The 12,715-nt window shown below is 45.7% G+C and overlaps 1 protein-coding gene across 2 annotated transcripts; it reads right to left on the bottom strand.

Moving 5' to 3' along the window:
• Positions 1 to 2,787: 2,787 nt before the first annotated feature.
• On the bottom strand, positions 2,788 to 10,308 carry fcn2l (ficolin 2-like). 2 transcript variants are annotated; one of them, XM_004917549.4, is made up of 8 exons: positions 10,136 to 10,308; positions 9,078 to 9,191; positions 8,905 to 8,949; positions 8,274 to 8,312; positions 7,246 to 7,373; positions 5,754 to 5,883; positions 4,253 to 4,387; positions 2,788 to 3,263 (listed from the first exon to the last, which is right to left on the bottom strand). In XM_004917549.4, exons 1-8 carry the CDS (start codon positions 10,200 to 10,202, stop codon positions 3,016 to 3,018), a joined length of 906 nt encoding a protein of 301 aa, XP_004917606.2. In that variant the 5' UTR covers positions 10,203 to 10,308; the 3' UTR covers positions 2,788 to 3,015. The 2 variants fall into 2 exon arrangements, with proteins under 2 accessions (XP_004917606.2, XP_004917605.2); XM_004917548.4 differs by having other exon boundaries at positions 8,914 to 8,949.
• Positions 10,309 to 12,715: the final 2,407 nt, after the last annotated feature.

Here is a 12,715-nt window from a genome sequence, read left to right as displayed (position 1 = left end):
GGGCGGGTTTCCCAAGTACAAACCCGCCAAGGTACAGATTTGGGCTATTTTTTGTTTGTAGTTTGGAAACTAGCCACTAGTAAACCTGACATGCCTGACCATTGCATGCTGGGTAATGTAGTTTTTATTAAACATTTAGACTACAGCTGGGATTGATTTAAAACTACAATACCCAGCATGCCATCGGACAGTATAGACAGAGGCTCCCATTTCTGTTCTATTCAGGCTCAAGCTGTCTGCATGGATGTGCTATAACTTTCTAATGGGATGTGGTTGGGGGGTGGCTGCCATTTGTTACTTTCTGCAGTTGATCCCTAAGCTATAAATTTCAGGATTGGGGCTGCTGGGAGTTGTAGTTCAACGCACTCATATGTATATCATGTCTGGGGTTAATGCAGCATCCTGATTTCTGTAGTTACTTCCCGGCTGGACTGGGCCCAGAGGGAATTACCAGCCATCCCAGTAACTGGGCACAGAGGGAATTATCAGCCATCCCAGTAACTGGGCCCAGAGGGAATTATCAGCCATCCCAGTAACTGGGCCCAGAGGGAATTACCAGCCATCCCAGTAACTGGGCACAGAGGGAATTACCAGCCATCCCAGTAACTGGGCCCAGAGGGAATTATCAGCCATCCCAGTAACTGGGCCCAGAGGGAATTATCAGCCATCCCAGTAACTGGGCACAGAGGGAATTACCAGCCATCCCAGTAACTGGGCACAGAGGGAATTATCAGCCATCCCAGTAACTGGGCCCAGAGGGAATTATCAGCCATCCCAGTAACTGGGCACAGAGGGAATTACCAGCCATCCCAGTAACTGGGCACAGAGGGAATTATCAGCCATCCCAGTAACTGGGCACAGAGGGAATTATCAGCCATCCCAGTAACTGGGCACAGAGGGAATTACCAGCCATCCCAGTAACTGGGCCCAGAGGGAATTACCGGCCATCCCAGTAACTGGGCACAGAGGGAATTACCAGCCATCCCAGTAACTGGGCACAGAGGGAATTACCAGCCATCCCAGTAACTGGGCCCAGAGGGAATTATCAGCCATCCCAGTAACTGGGCCCAGAGGGAATTATCAGCCATCCCAGTAACTGGGCACAGAGGGAATTACCAGCCATCCCAGTAACTGGGCACAGAGGGAATTATCAGCCATCCCAGTAACTGGGCACAGAGGGAATTATCAGCCATCCCAGTAACTGGGCCCAGAGGGAATTATCAGCCATCCCAGTAACTGGGCACAGAGGGAATTATCAGCCATCCCAGTAACTGGGCACAGAGGGAATTATCAGCCATCCCAGTAACTGGGCACAGAGGGACTTATCAGCCATCCCAGTAACTGGGCACAGAGGGAATTATCAGCCATCCCAGTAACTGGGCCCAGAGGGAATTATCAGCCATCCCAGTAACTGGGCACAGAGGGAATTATCAGCCATCCCAGTAACTGGGCCCAGAGGGAATTATCAGCCATCCCAGTAACTGGGCCCAGAGGGAATTATCAGCCATCCCAGTAACTGGGCACAGAGGGAATTATCAGCCATCCCAGTAACTGGAGACGGGGAGCAGGGCTTGGGTAGGGATTATATGATTTAAAAAGGCAGGTTTTCCCATATATACTTTTAATTTTTTTAGAATTTTTGGTGGAACATACTGATATTAATGTTTTATGGGGGTATTTTTTGTCAGGGTCCCAGTGAGAGAGCAGGGGCTAATTCAGGAGAAGGTAATGTGTGAAAATGACCGAGTTATATGGGGATTTAGGTTCTTTTTATATTTCATTTTGAAATGTTACATGGGGCTAGTCATATTTTTTATTTCCCTGGGTACCACAGCCATGTGACCTGTGTTCTGATAAACTTCAAGCACACTTTACTGCTGCGCTGCAAGTTAGAGTGATATCCCCCCCCCCCTCACCCCCAGCAGCCGATCAGCAGAACAATGGGAAGGGAGCAAGATAGCAGCTCCCAGTAGGTATCAGAATAGCACTCAATAGTAAGAAATCCAAGTCCGGCTTGGGACTCCTCCAGTTACATGGGAGTAGGAGAAACAATAGGTTAGCTGAAAGCAGTTCTAATGTGTAGCACCGGCTCCTTCTGAAAGCCATGGGAAGGGAGCAAGATAGCAGCTCCCAGTAGGTCATTTAACCATTAAATAAACCCAATAGGGCTGTTCTGCCCCCAATAAGGGGTAATTATATCTTAGTTGGGATCAAGTACAGGTACTGTTTTATTATTACAGAGAAAAGGGAATCATTTAACCATTAAATAAACCCAATAGGGCTGTTCTGCCCCGATAAGGGGTAATTATATCTTAGTTGGGATCAAGTACAGGTACTGTTTTATTATTACAGAGAAAAGGGAATCATTTAACCATTAAATAAACCCAATAGGGCTGTTCTGCCCCAATAAGGGGTAATTATATCTTAGTTGGGATCAAGTACAGGTACTGTTTTATTATTACAGAGAAAAGGGAATCATTTAACCATGAAATAAACCCAATAGGGCTGTTCTGCCCCAATAAGGGGTAATTATATCTTAGTTGGGATCAAGTACAGGTACTGTTTTATTATTACAGAGAAAAGGAATCATTTTTAAAAATTAGAATTATTTCTTATAATGGAGTCTATGGGAGATGACCTTCCCATAATTCGGAACTTTCTTGATAACGGGTTTCCGGATAAGAGATCCGATACCTGTATTTGAATTTTTAAGTTTTTTTTTTATTTGAAGACACAGAAGTTTAAAAATATACTTATTTGAAAGACAAAAAACAAACAAACTTGCACTGAAGTCACATTCTAGCCTTTATTTTCAACAAGCCAAGTGTCCAAATGAATTTTGAAAATACAATTCTCATCGACTTCTACATGGATTGGCAGGGTTTTTAATAATCCCTAATTTCAGAAACTTGAATTTGTGATTTTTGCCGCAAAAACGTGAAAAACGTTACATGGTGATGAATCCGCCCCTTGATTTTAGGCCCCGTAGGGTTTTAAAATGTAATTACTGAGAGTTTACGAAGGCCTAATTTTCATTTCGGAACGTTTGTAGGAATAGTTGTGCCCTCTGCCTCCGTACCAGTTGATCCCCTCGGCCGTATTGCTGTGACTTCCTAACAAGTACAACCCATTCAGGTTTGAATGATGGCAGCCGTTGTACCACCATCCTCCCTTATATCTATCGGCACAGTGTTCCGGCAGTATGTCGTTGTCTTGGTCCTTGGTGGAAAATGGCATGGTGTTGTGAACCTTCATAGCATCCTCTGAAAATAAGAGAAACATGACGTTACACACAAGCTCGAACGTAATTCCTCTCCATCTGATTATTAATGATATTTTTGTAAAGGGGTGGGTTACCCTAAAGTTAACTTTTAGGGGCAGACTTATCAAAACACGAGTTCGAATCCCGAATGGGAAAAATTCGGATTGGAAACGAAAATTTCTGAAGATCGTAAATATCCCGAAAATGCTTACGAAAAAAATCGTATTAGTCACGATAATATCGTATTGGCGATCCGAAAATCACTAAATTTTCGTACCGAACGATTGTAAACAGCTGCAAAACCGATCCGATTTATTCGTGCTAAAAATACAGAAAAGTCGCGTATGCGTCGATATAGTCGCACAAGGTACGAAAAAGTCACGTAAAATACGATTGGACCGATCGAACAATTGGAGCGTTCATGGATAAGTAAATATGCCCCTTAGTATGTTATAGAATGGCCAATATTAGGGGGGGGGGCATTTATCAGTACGATTGCCTCCGAATACAAAAAATACGTTTTCGTACCTTGCTAATTTTCTCAACTTTTTCGTACTGTGTGGCAAAAATTTCGCAACAAAATTGGATTTTTTCCACAACGAGTACGAAAGTTTCGGATTGAGTCCAAATAAAATATGAATTTTTGTATCTAATTTATAGAACGGTGCGTATTTTCTGAGATTTTCAAGCTAATCTGCGCAGCTTTTCTGTACTGTGCGGAAAACATTACGTGACAAAATCGTATTGTAGCAACGAGTACGAAAGTTTCAGGTTGAGTCCGAATACAAAAAGTTTGTATTTTATCTAATTTATAGAACTGTGCGCATTTCCTGAGATTTTTTTGCGCTAATTTGCGCAGCTTTTTCGTACTGTGCGTCAAAAATTACGCGATAAAATCGGATTGCCGCAACGAGTACGAAAGTTTCGGATTGAGTCCGAATACAAAAAATTTGTATATTGCAACAAAGAGAATTAATACTGTTCACTTACCTATATTACCCCCCTTCATGGCTCCAATTAATAACTTAAATTTCTCTGACTCCCCCAGAATCCGGAAGGATTCGTATTTAGCGAAGTGCTTTGCGTTCTCAAAGTCTTGTAGATCAACCCTCAGTTCCCATGTACCTTTAAAGAAACAAAAAGAAGCAAAAAGTGACTTTGTTTCAATGGAATTAATAGAGAGAAAGTTTATTCAAAAACAAAAATTCTAAAACCTGTAACATATTTGAAAGTCACTTTGCAGTAACCGTTTCTTTGATTTCTGAACCAGGCATGAAAAAAATATAAGGTACGGAGGGGGCACCTGCAGGACCCCTGGGGTGGGAGCCTCGGTGGGCCCTGCACCCCCCCAGTCCGACCCTGGTGACCGGGACCGTTTCAATTGTTCTGGGTTTTGGGTTACTGATCGCGACACACGTAACTTTTGTTTACGTGAAAATTTTTTAAGCATGTGCTTCTATTTAACCCTTCCATAGCCCGATTTCTACAAGCAAATTAGGATTTGGATTTGGTCCGTTATTCGCCCGAATCTTTCACGAAGCGTTCCGGCTTTGGCCAAGTCCAAAAATAACAGATTTGGTGCATCCCTACAATGCTAGAAAAATAGATCTGAGTAATAGTTTTGAATAAATACACCGCTATATGGTATAGCGTGGTACCAAGTCACGTGTAAGATTCTTGGGGTGTTTGGCCAAATTTTGACAATGAAGGCAAACTACATGTAAAAACAACTGCGTGTCTGGAACCCAGAAATGACTACTGACACTAGCCTAACTCCTCATTGAGATGGGAGTAACCTTGCAAGGACTGGTCTTTAATGAAACCCTTAAGAACTCTAGAACTTTCTGCTGTGATGCCCACAGGGACCAATGTACTCTTTAGAGAAAAGGCAAAAACAAGGAGTAGCAAAAAGGTCAGGACATGTGGCAGACGATTGTGGTCACGGACAATCAAGAGTCAAATACCAGAAAGGTCAGCTAAAGCAGGGGTCCCCAACCGCCGGGCCGTGGACTGCTTGGCACTGGGCCGCCAATGTTCCCCCGGAGCACACAGAGAGGCGGACATGTCGTAAGCAAGAATGTGCGAACGAACGCGATGCGCGCATAAAGGTGCAAATAAACGTGAGACCGCTCCTGCCCACCCCGGTCCGTGGAAAATTTTTTCTCCTTGCAACTGGTCCTTGGAAAAATAAAGGTTGGGGACCCCTGAGCTAAAGTATTAACGCTTGAGCAGGATCTGAAAACAAGAAGCCAACTTGGGCAACGGGACAAACAAGAAAAGGTCCCAAATACATGTACTGTGTGTACCCCCAGATACACAGGAATGCACTGCTAAAAAGTAGAAAGAAGGGAGCGTTGGTGATGAGGAGCATCTGAACCCATGCAAAGTGGTCTTGGAGACACCTGCTCTTGGTGCACATCAACCAAGTTGTGATTTTGAAATGAAAAACCTGCATCTCCTTAATACGTATTTGAAATGAGATAGACATTACCTGATGAGGTTAATTTGTGAAGATTATCATTCCCCAGCCAAAACTCATTCAGCCTGCTGCCAAACCCTGACTTGTAGGACTTCCAGTCACGAAAGAAATCCACGGAGCCATCCCAACGTCTTTGGAAAACCTACAGTAACGCAAGATGAATCCAAGAAAAATGGTTTATTGAGTTGATACAATGGTTTTTATCAAGATAGCTAGTGTGTTTGTCTGGTAGGTAATTATTTACGTAAACATCCCCAAATCAAATACAATTTATCCTACTTCTAAAGGTGCCCATACACCTTCAGATCCACCAAGCGAGCGGATCTTCAGGCTAATTCAGGCTAATTCGATCTTTTGGACCTGGGGCCAAACGATCAAATTATAACGACGAGTATAGGCAAAGTCAGTCCGGGGACCGCATCAACGAGCCGATGCGGTCCCCGATCCGACCAGATTTTTTTAACCTGCCCAATCGATATCGATAATGGCCCGATTAGCTGCCAAATATTGGCAGCTAGAATCGCCCCGTGTATGGGGACCTTAACATTTAAAAAGGGACTGCATTGTGTGTGACTAACAACTGTGAGCAGATATCCGTGTATGTATAGATATGACATTAATAACAGCTAATATATTAAGGTGGCCATACATGGGCCGATTCTAGCTGCCGATATGGGTCTCTTAGACCGATTCGGCTGCTTATCGGCCCGTGTAGGGGCCTGCAATTGGCCAGATATCGATTGGGCAGGTTAAAAAATTTAGTCAGATTGGGGACTGCATTGGCTCGTTAATGTGGTCCCCGAACCGACTGTGCCCATTACTGGGGCCAAACGACCGAATTAGCCTATATTCCCCCGATATAGCCCACCCGTAGGTGGGGATATCGGGAGATCTGCTCGCTTGGTGACCTCACCCTCGCCATATGTATGGCCACCTTTAGACTACGTGTGGCTGCTGATCGGGGACCGGGGGACTGCATCGGCTCGTTGATGTGGTCCCCGAACCGACTGTGCCCATTACTGGGGCCAAATGACCGAATTAGCCTAAATTCCCCTGATATCACCCACCCGTAGGTGTGGATATCGGAAGAAGATCCGCATGCTGGTGACCTCGCCAAGCGAGCGGATCTTGATGTGTATGGCCACCTTTAGACTACATGTGGCTGCTGATCGGGGACTGGGGGACAGCATCGGCTCGTTGATGTGGTCCACGAACCGACCACACCAACTGTGCCCATTACTGGGGCCAAACGACCGACTTAGCCTAAATTCCCCCGATATCACCCACCCATAGGTGGGGATATCGGAAGAACATCTGCACGCTGGTGACCTCGCCAAGTGAGCGGATCTTGATGTGTATGGCCACCATTAGACTACATGTGGCTGTTGCTACAAGTATAAAACTGGCAGTAACATCCTGTTGAACCCAATAAGATGGAGCTAAGAGAACAAAAGCTAAAGCGCTGATGAACCTAGGGAAAAAGAAGAGTAGAGTGCTGACTTACTATCCAGCCTCCTCCGTCGGTATGCATATCACACAGCACCTTCATGGGTTGGACACCATCTGGGTATATTATGTACCAGTCGCTGAGGACTTCTCCTTGGTCTAGTAGTTCCTTGCAGTTTCTGGCAGCTGAAATGGATTTTACAGATATCAGAACAAACAATGTGGGTCCTGAGTTCAATTTCAGCCAGTGCACCATCTATGAAGAGCCTGTATGTTCTCTCTGGAACTTTCTGGACAATTTCAGCTAGGGCACTATCTATGAAGAGCCTGTATGTTCTCTCTGGAACTTTCTGGATAATTTCAGCTAGGGCACTATCTATGAAGAGCCTGTATGTTCTCTCTGGAACTTTCTGGACAATTTCAGCCAGGGCACTATCTATGAAGAGCCTGTATGTTCTCTCTGGAACTTTCTGGATAATTTCAGCTAGGGCACTATCTATGAAGAGCCTGTATGTTCTCTCTGGAACTTTCTGGACAATTTCAGCCAGGGCACTATCTATGAAGAGCCTTTATGTTCTCTCTGGAACTTTCTGGATAATTTCAGCCAGGGCACCATCTATGAAGAGCCTGTATGTTCTCTCTGGAACTTTCTGGACAATTTCAGCCAGGGCACTATCTATGAAGAGCCTGTATGTTCTCTCTGGAACTTTCTGGATAATTTCAGCCAGGGCACTATCTATGAAGAGCCTGTATGTTCTCTCTGGAACTTTGTGGATAATTTCAGCCAGGGTACCATCTATGGAGAGCCTGTATGTTCTCTCTGGAACTTTCTGGATAATTTCGGCCAGGGCACTGTCTATGAAGAGCCTGTATGTTCTCTCTGGCTCTGCATGGATTACCTCTGGGTACTCCAGTTTCCTCCCACACTTCAAAAGCGTACAGCCTGGTTAACTGGCTCCTGATAAAATTGGCCCTATTGGGGTAGGGACTTTAGATTGTAAGCTCTGGAGCCCTGGGGAAAAGTGTTGTTGCAATATAAATACCAGGAAATAAAATAATACTAGAAACACAAGCCAAATCACTCACCATAGAATGAGAGTGCGTCCTGATTGTCTCCCTTTTCACCTAGGTGTCAAATAGTACAACAGAGTCAGCGAGCACTTAGTATTATAGAGATCTTTTCTCAGCAGATAATACAAATATGAAACACGTGCATATATATATTTAGTGCTCTAAACAGAGACGAAAAGCTGAATAGATCTACTCATTTTTGAATATAGGTCTAGTGCAGACCTGTTGGGCAAGGCCTGTATCTAAAGGTGCCCATACATGTGAAGATCCACCCGCTTGGAGAGGTCGCCAAAAGAGCGGATCTTCTCCCGATATCCCCACCTATGGGTGGGCGATACCGGGGAACATGTAGGCTAATTCGATCATTTGGCCCTGGGGCCAAATGATCAAATTATAATGGCGGCAATGGGGCAGTTGGTTTGGGGACCGCATCAACGAGCCAATGAGGTCCCTGATCCAACTAAATCTTTTAACCTGCCCGATCGATATCTGGCCAATTTCAGGCCAGTCGTTGCTGCCCCTACACGGGCCGATAAGCTGCCAAATCGGTCCAAGGGACCAATATCGGAGGCCCGTGTATGGCCACCTTTATTCTCATTAACCAAATCAATCAAATTTACGTGTAGCTTGTAGGTTTATCGCCAACCTTTCTGACCTGGAGGTCCATGTTTCCCCGGGTCTCCGCGGGCTCCTTTTTATCAGAACGTAGCATGTTGGAGACATAATTAGAATATATATATTTATAGGTTATAGTTAATAGTCTTTCAGTTTAGTAAAAAATTAGAAATTAATTACAAGAATTTTTATATTATACTATACCTTTTTCTCCTTTTGACCCCAGTTCTCCTTTTGGAGCTGGAGATCCTGGTAATCCGGGACAGCCTCGGAGAATGGTCAGCTTGTCCGAATCACCAACACCCACAACTTTCACTTCTGTTGGCATAATGTAAAAAAAATATAAAGTTAAGTATGGGTGAAAATAACTTGAACATTTCAAAAGGTTATACAGGTATGGGATCCCTTATCCGAAAACCCGTTATCCAGAAAGCTCCGAATTACGGAAAGCCCATCTCCCATAGACTCCATTTTAATCAAATAATTTTGAATTTTGAAATGGATTTCCTTTTTCTCTGTAATAATAAAACAGTACCTGTACTTGATCCCAACTAAGATATAATTACCCCTTATTGGGGGCAGAACAGCCCTATTGGGTTTATTTAATGGTTAAATGATTCCCTTTTCTCTGTAATAATAAAACAGTACCTGTACTTGATCCCAACTAAGATATAATTACCCCTTATTGGGGCAGAACAGCCCTATTGGGTTTATTTCATGGTTAAATGATTCCCTTTTCTCTGTAATAATAAAACAGTACCTGTACTTGATCCCAACTAAGATATAATTACCCCTTATTGGGGGCAGAACAGCCCTATTGGGTTTATTTAATGGTTAAATGATTCCCTTTTCTCTGTAATAATAAAACAGTACCTGTACTTGATCCCAACTAAGATATAATTACCCCTTATTGGGGCAGAACAGTCCTATTGGGTTTATTTAATGGTTAAATGATTCCCTTTTCTCTGTAATAATAAAACAGTACCTGTACTTGATCCCAACTAAGATATAATTACCCCTTATTGGGGCAGAACAGCCCTATTGGGTTTATTTAATGGTTAAATGATTCCCTTTTCTCTGTAATAATAAAACAGTACCTGTACTTGATCCCAACTAAGATATAATTACCCCTTATTGGGGGCAGAACAGCCCTATACCCCATACCCCCATATTTTATCTGTATGTCTTTCATGCGTAGCAAGAGTTACTACTGTAAAATTGCCTGTGCAGTGGTCCAAGTTACCCCATATTTCATAAATTACCTGGACATGTATCATGGGCTTTATGGAAGGGAGCCAACAGGCAGAATGTGATAGCCATCGTCCACATGATAGATGCTGATACTAATATTCCTGGTTTCCCAGTAGTAATGCTATTTAAGCTGGAACAGTGTTTAGATCCAGTCCAAACGCCTCCGATATCCCTTGATGGCTGAACATGTCATAGTCCAAAGAAAGGGCAAAATAATTAACAGCTGGTAAATAAATCACCAAGTGGTTCCCACATTGCAAAATGAATGGGATAAAGGGCAGAAGAGATTCGTTGACCAGTTACTAAATTCTGTCGTTTATATAGAGGCGGTACAACCCGTAAAGCTTCAGAGGTCCAAAACAAAAGCATTAAGTTGCTTGAATGCTGAAGATACACTTTGGGGCACATTCATTAAAGTACGACAGGTCAACAACTTTTGCGTATTTTCTGTGACTTTTTCGTTAATTTGCACAACTTTTTTGTAGTTTGGAACAATTTGCGCGACAAAATCGTATTTGTCGCAACGAGTAGGAAAGTTTCGGATTCATTCAAGCTTCGTTATCGTGACGTTCCTTGGGCCGGGTTGGAGCTGCAGGGTGCCATTGAGCCCTATGGGAGACTTTCCTTGGGCCGGGTTGGAGCTGCAGAGTGCCATTGAGCCCTATGGGAGACTTTCCTTGGGCCGGGTTGGAGCTGCAGAGTGCCATTGAGCCCTATGGGAGACTTTCCTTGGGCCGGGTTGGAGCTGCAGAGTGCCATTGAGCCCTATGGGAGGCTTTCCTTGGGCCGGGTTGGAGCTGCAGAGTGCCATTGAGCCCTATGGGAGACTTTCCTTGGGCCAGGTTGGAGCTGCAGAGTGCCATTGAGCCCTATGGGAGACTTTCCTTGGGCCGGGTTGGAGCTGCAGAGTGCCATTGAGCCCTATGGGAGACTTTCCTTGGGCCGGGTTGGAGCTGCAGAGTGCCATTGAGCCCTATGGGAGACTTTCCTTGGGCCGGGTTGGAGCCTCAGAGTGCCATTGAGCCCTATGGGAGACTTTCCTTGGGCCGGGTTGGAGCCTCAGAGTGCCATTGAGCCCTATGGGAGACTTTCCTTGGGCCGGGTTGGAGCCGCAGAGTGCCATTGAGCCCTATGGGAGACTTTCCTTGGGCCGGGTTGGAGCTGCAGAGTGCCATTGAGCCCTATGGGAGACTTTCCTTGGGCCGGGTTGGAGCTGCAGAGTGCCATTGAGCCCTATGGGAGACTTTCCTTGGGCCGGAGCTGCAGAGTGCCATTGAGCCCTATGGGAGACTTTCCTTGGGCCGGGTTGGAGCTGCAGAGTGCCATTGAGCCCTATGGGAGGCTTTCCTTGGGCCAGGTTGGAGCTGCAGAGTGCCATTGAGCCCTATGGGAGACTTTCCTTGGGCCAGGTTGGAGCTGCAGAGTGCCATTGAGCCCTCTGGGAGACTTTCCTTGGGCCGGGTTGGAGCTGCAGAGTGCCATTGAGCCCTATGGGAGACTTTCCTTGGGCCGGGTTGGAGCTGCAGAGTGCCATTGAGCCCTATGGGAGACTTTCCTTGGGCCGGGTTGGAGCTGCAGAGTGCCATTGAGCCCTATGGGAGACTTTCCTTGGGCCAGGTTGGAGCTGCAGAGTGCCATTGAGCCCTCTGGGAGACTTTCCTTGGGTCGGGTTGGAGCTGCAGAGTGCCATTGAGCCCTATGGGAGACTTTCCTTGGGCCAGGTTGGAGCTGCAGAGTGCCATTGAGCCCTCTGGGAGACTTTCCTTGGGTCGGGTTGGAGCTGCAGAGTGCCATTGAGCCCTATGGGAGGCTTTCCTTGGGCCGGGTTGGAGCTGCAGAGTGCCATTGAGCCCTCTGGGAGACTTTCCTTGGGCCGGGTTGGAGCTGCAGAGTGCCATTGAGCCCTATGGGAGACTTTCCTTGGGCCGGGTTGGAGCTGCAGAGTGCCATTGAGCCCTATGGGAGACTTTCCTTGGGTCAGGTTGGAGCTGCAGAGTGTCATTGAGCCCTATGGGAGACTTTCCTTGGGCCGGGTTGGAGCTGCAGAGTGCCATTGAGCCCTATGGGAGGCTTCCAAAATCATGCACTGAAGGTTCAAAGTCGGAAAGGTTTTCCCGCTGTTTACGATCATTCTGTAAAGGGTTGCTGGGGTTTCATCCCAGGACCTCCTGGTTGTTGGCTGCTCTCCATAACCATTGAGCCAGGAGAGCAGCCGGTAAGAGGTGATTGCCTTGTGTTCCCTTTCACCTGTGTCCTGGGCTTGGTAACATCACCCCAGCAGACTTATTGGCTAGGTGGGGTCAGCCAATCAGGGCTGACTCTGTCCTATATAAGCCCAGCCCTCCTCACACTCATTGCCTGAACATTGGTTACCATTAAGCACTGTGGCCTGTCCCTAGTTTGTGTTTCCTGTTCTGGCTTCTTGTCTTGTTTCCTCGCTTCTTTTGCTCCTTTGTCTTGTTCCTGTTCTTGCTCCTCACTCCTGATCTTTGCCTTGCCCGCTCTATCCTGTCCTGTCTATGCCTGCTCCATCCTGTCTAGTCCCGTTTGGTCTACGCCCACTCCATCCTGTCTAGTCCCGCCTGGTCTAC

This window comes from Xenopus tropicalis, chromosome 8, assembly GCF_000004195.4.
Source record: "Xenopus tropicalis strain Nigerian chromosome 8, UCB_Xtro_10.0, whole genome shotgun sequence".
Taxonomy (NCBI): Eukaryota; Metazoa; Chordata; class Amphibia; order Anura; family Pipidae; genus Xenopus; species Xenopus tropicalis.
This window is presented reverse-complemented; position numbering and strand designations above follow the sequence as displayed.

Coding starts and splice junctions, on each gene's coding strand:
- fcn2l (XM_004917549.4), bottom strand. CDS start 10,202: ATGTGGACGATGGCTATCACATTCTGCCTGTTGGCTCCCTTCCATAAA. Junction 9,192..10,135: donor AGCCCATGATACATGTCCAG/GTAATTTATGAA, acceptor TTATGCCAACAG/AAGTGAAAGTTGTGGGTGTT. Junction 4,388..5,753: donor TCACAAATTAACCTCATCAG/GTAATGTCTATC, acceptor GTTTCTTTAAAG/GTACATGGGAACTGAGGGTT.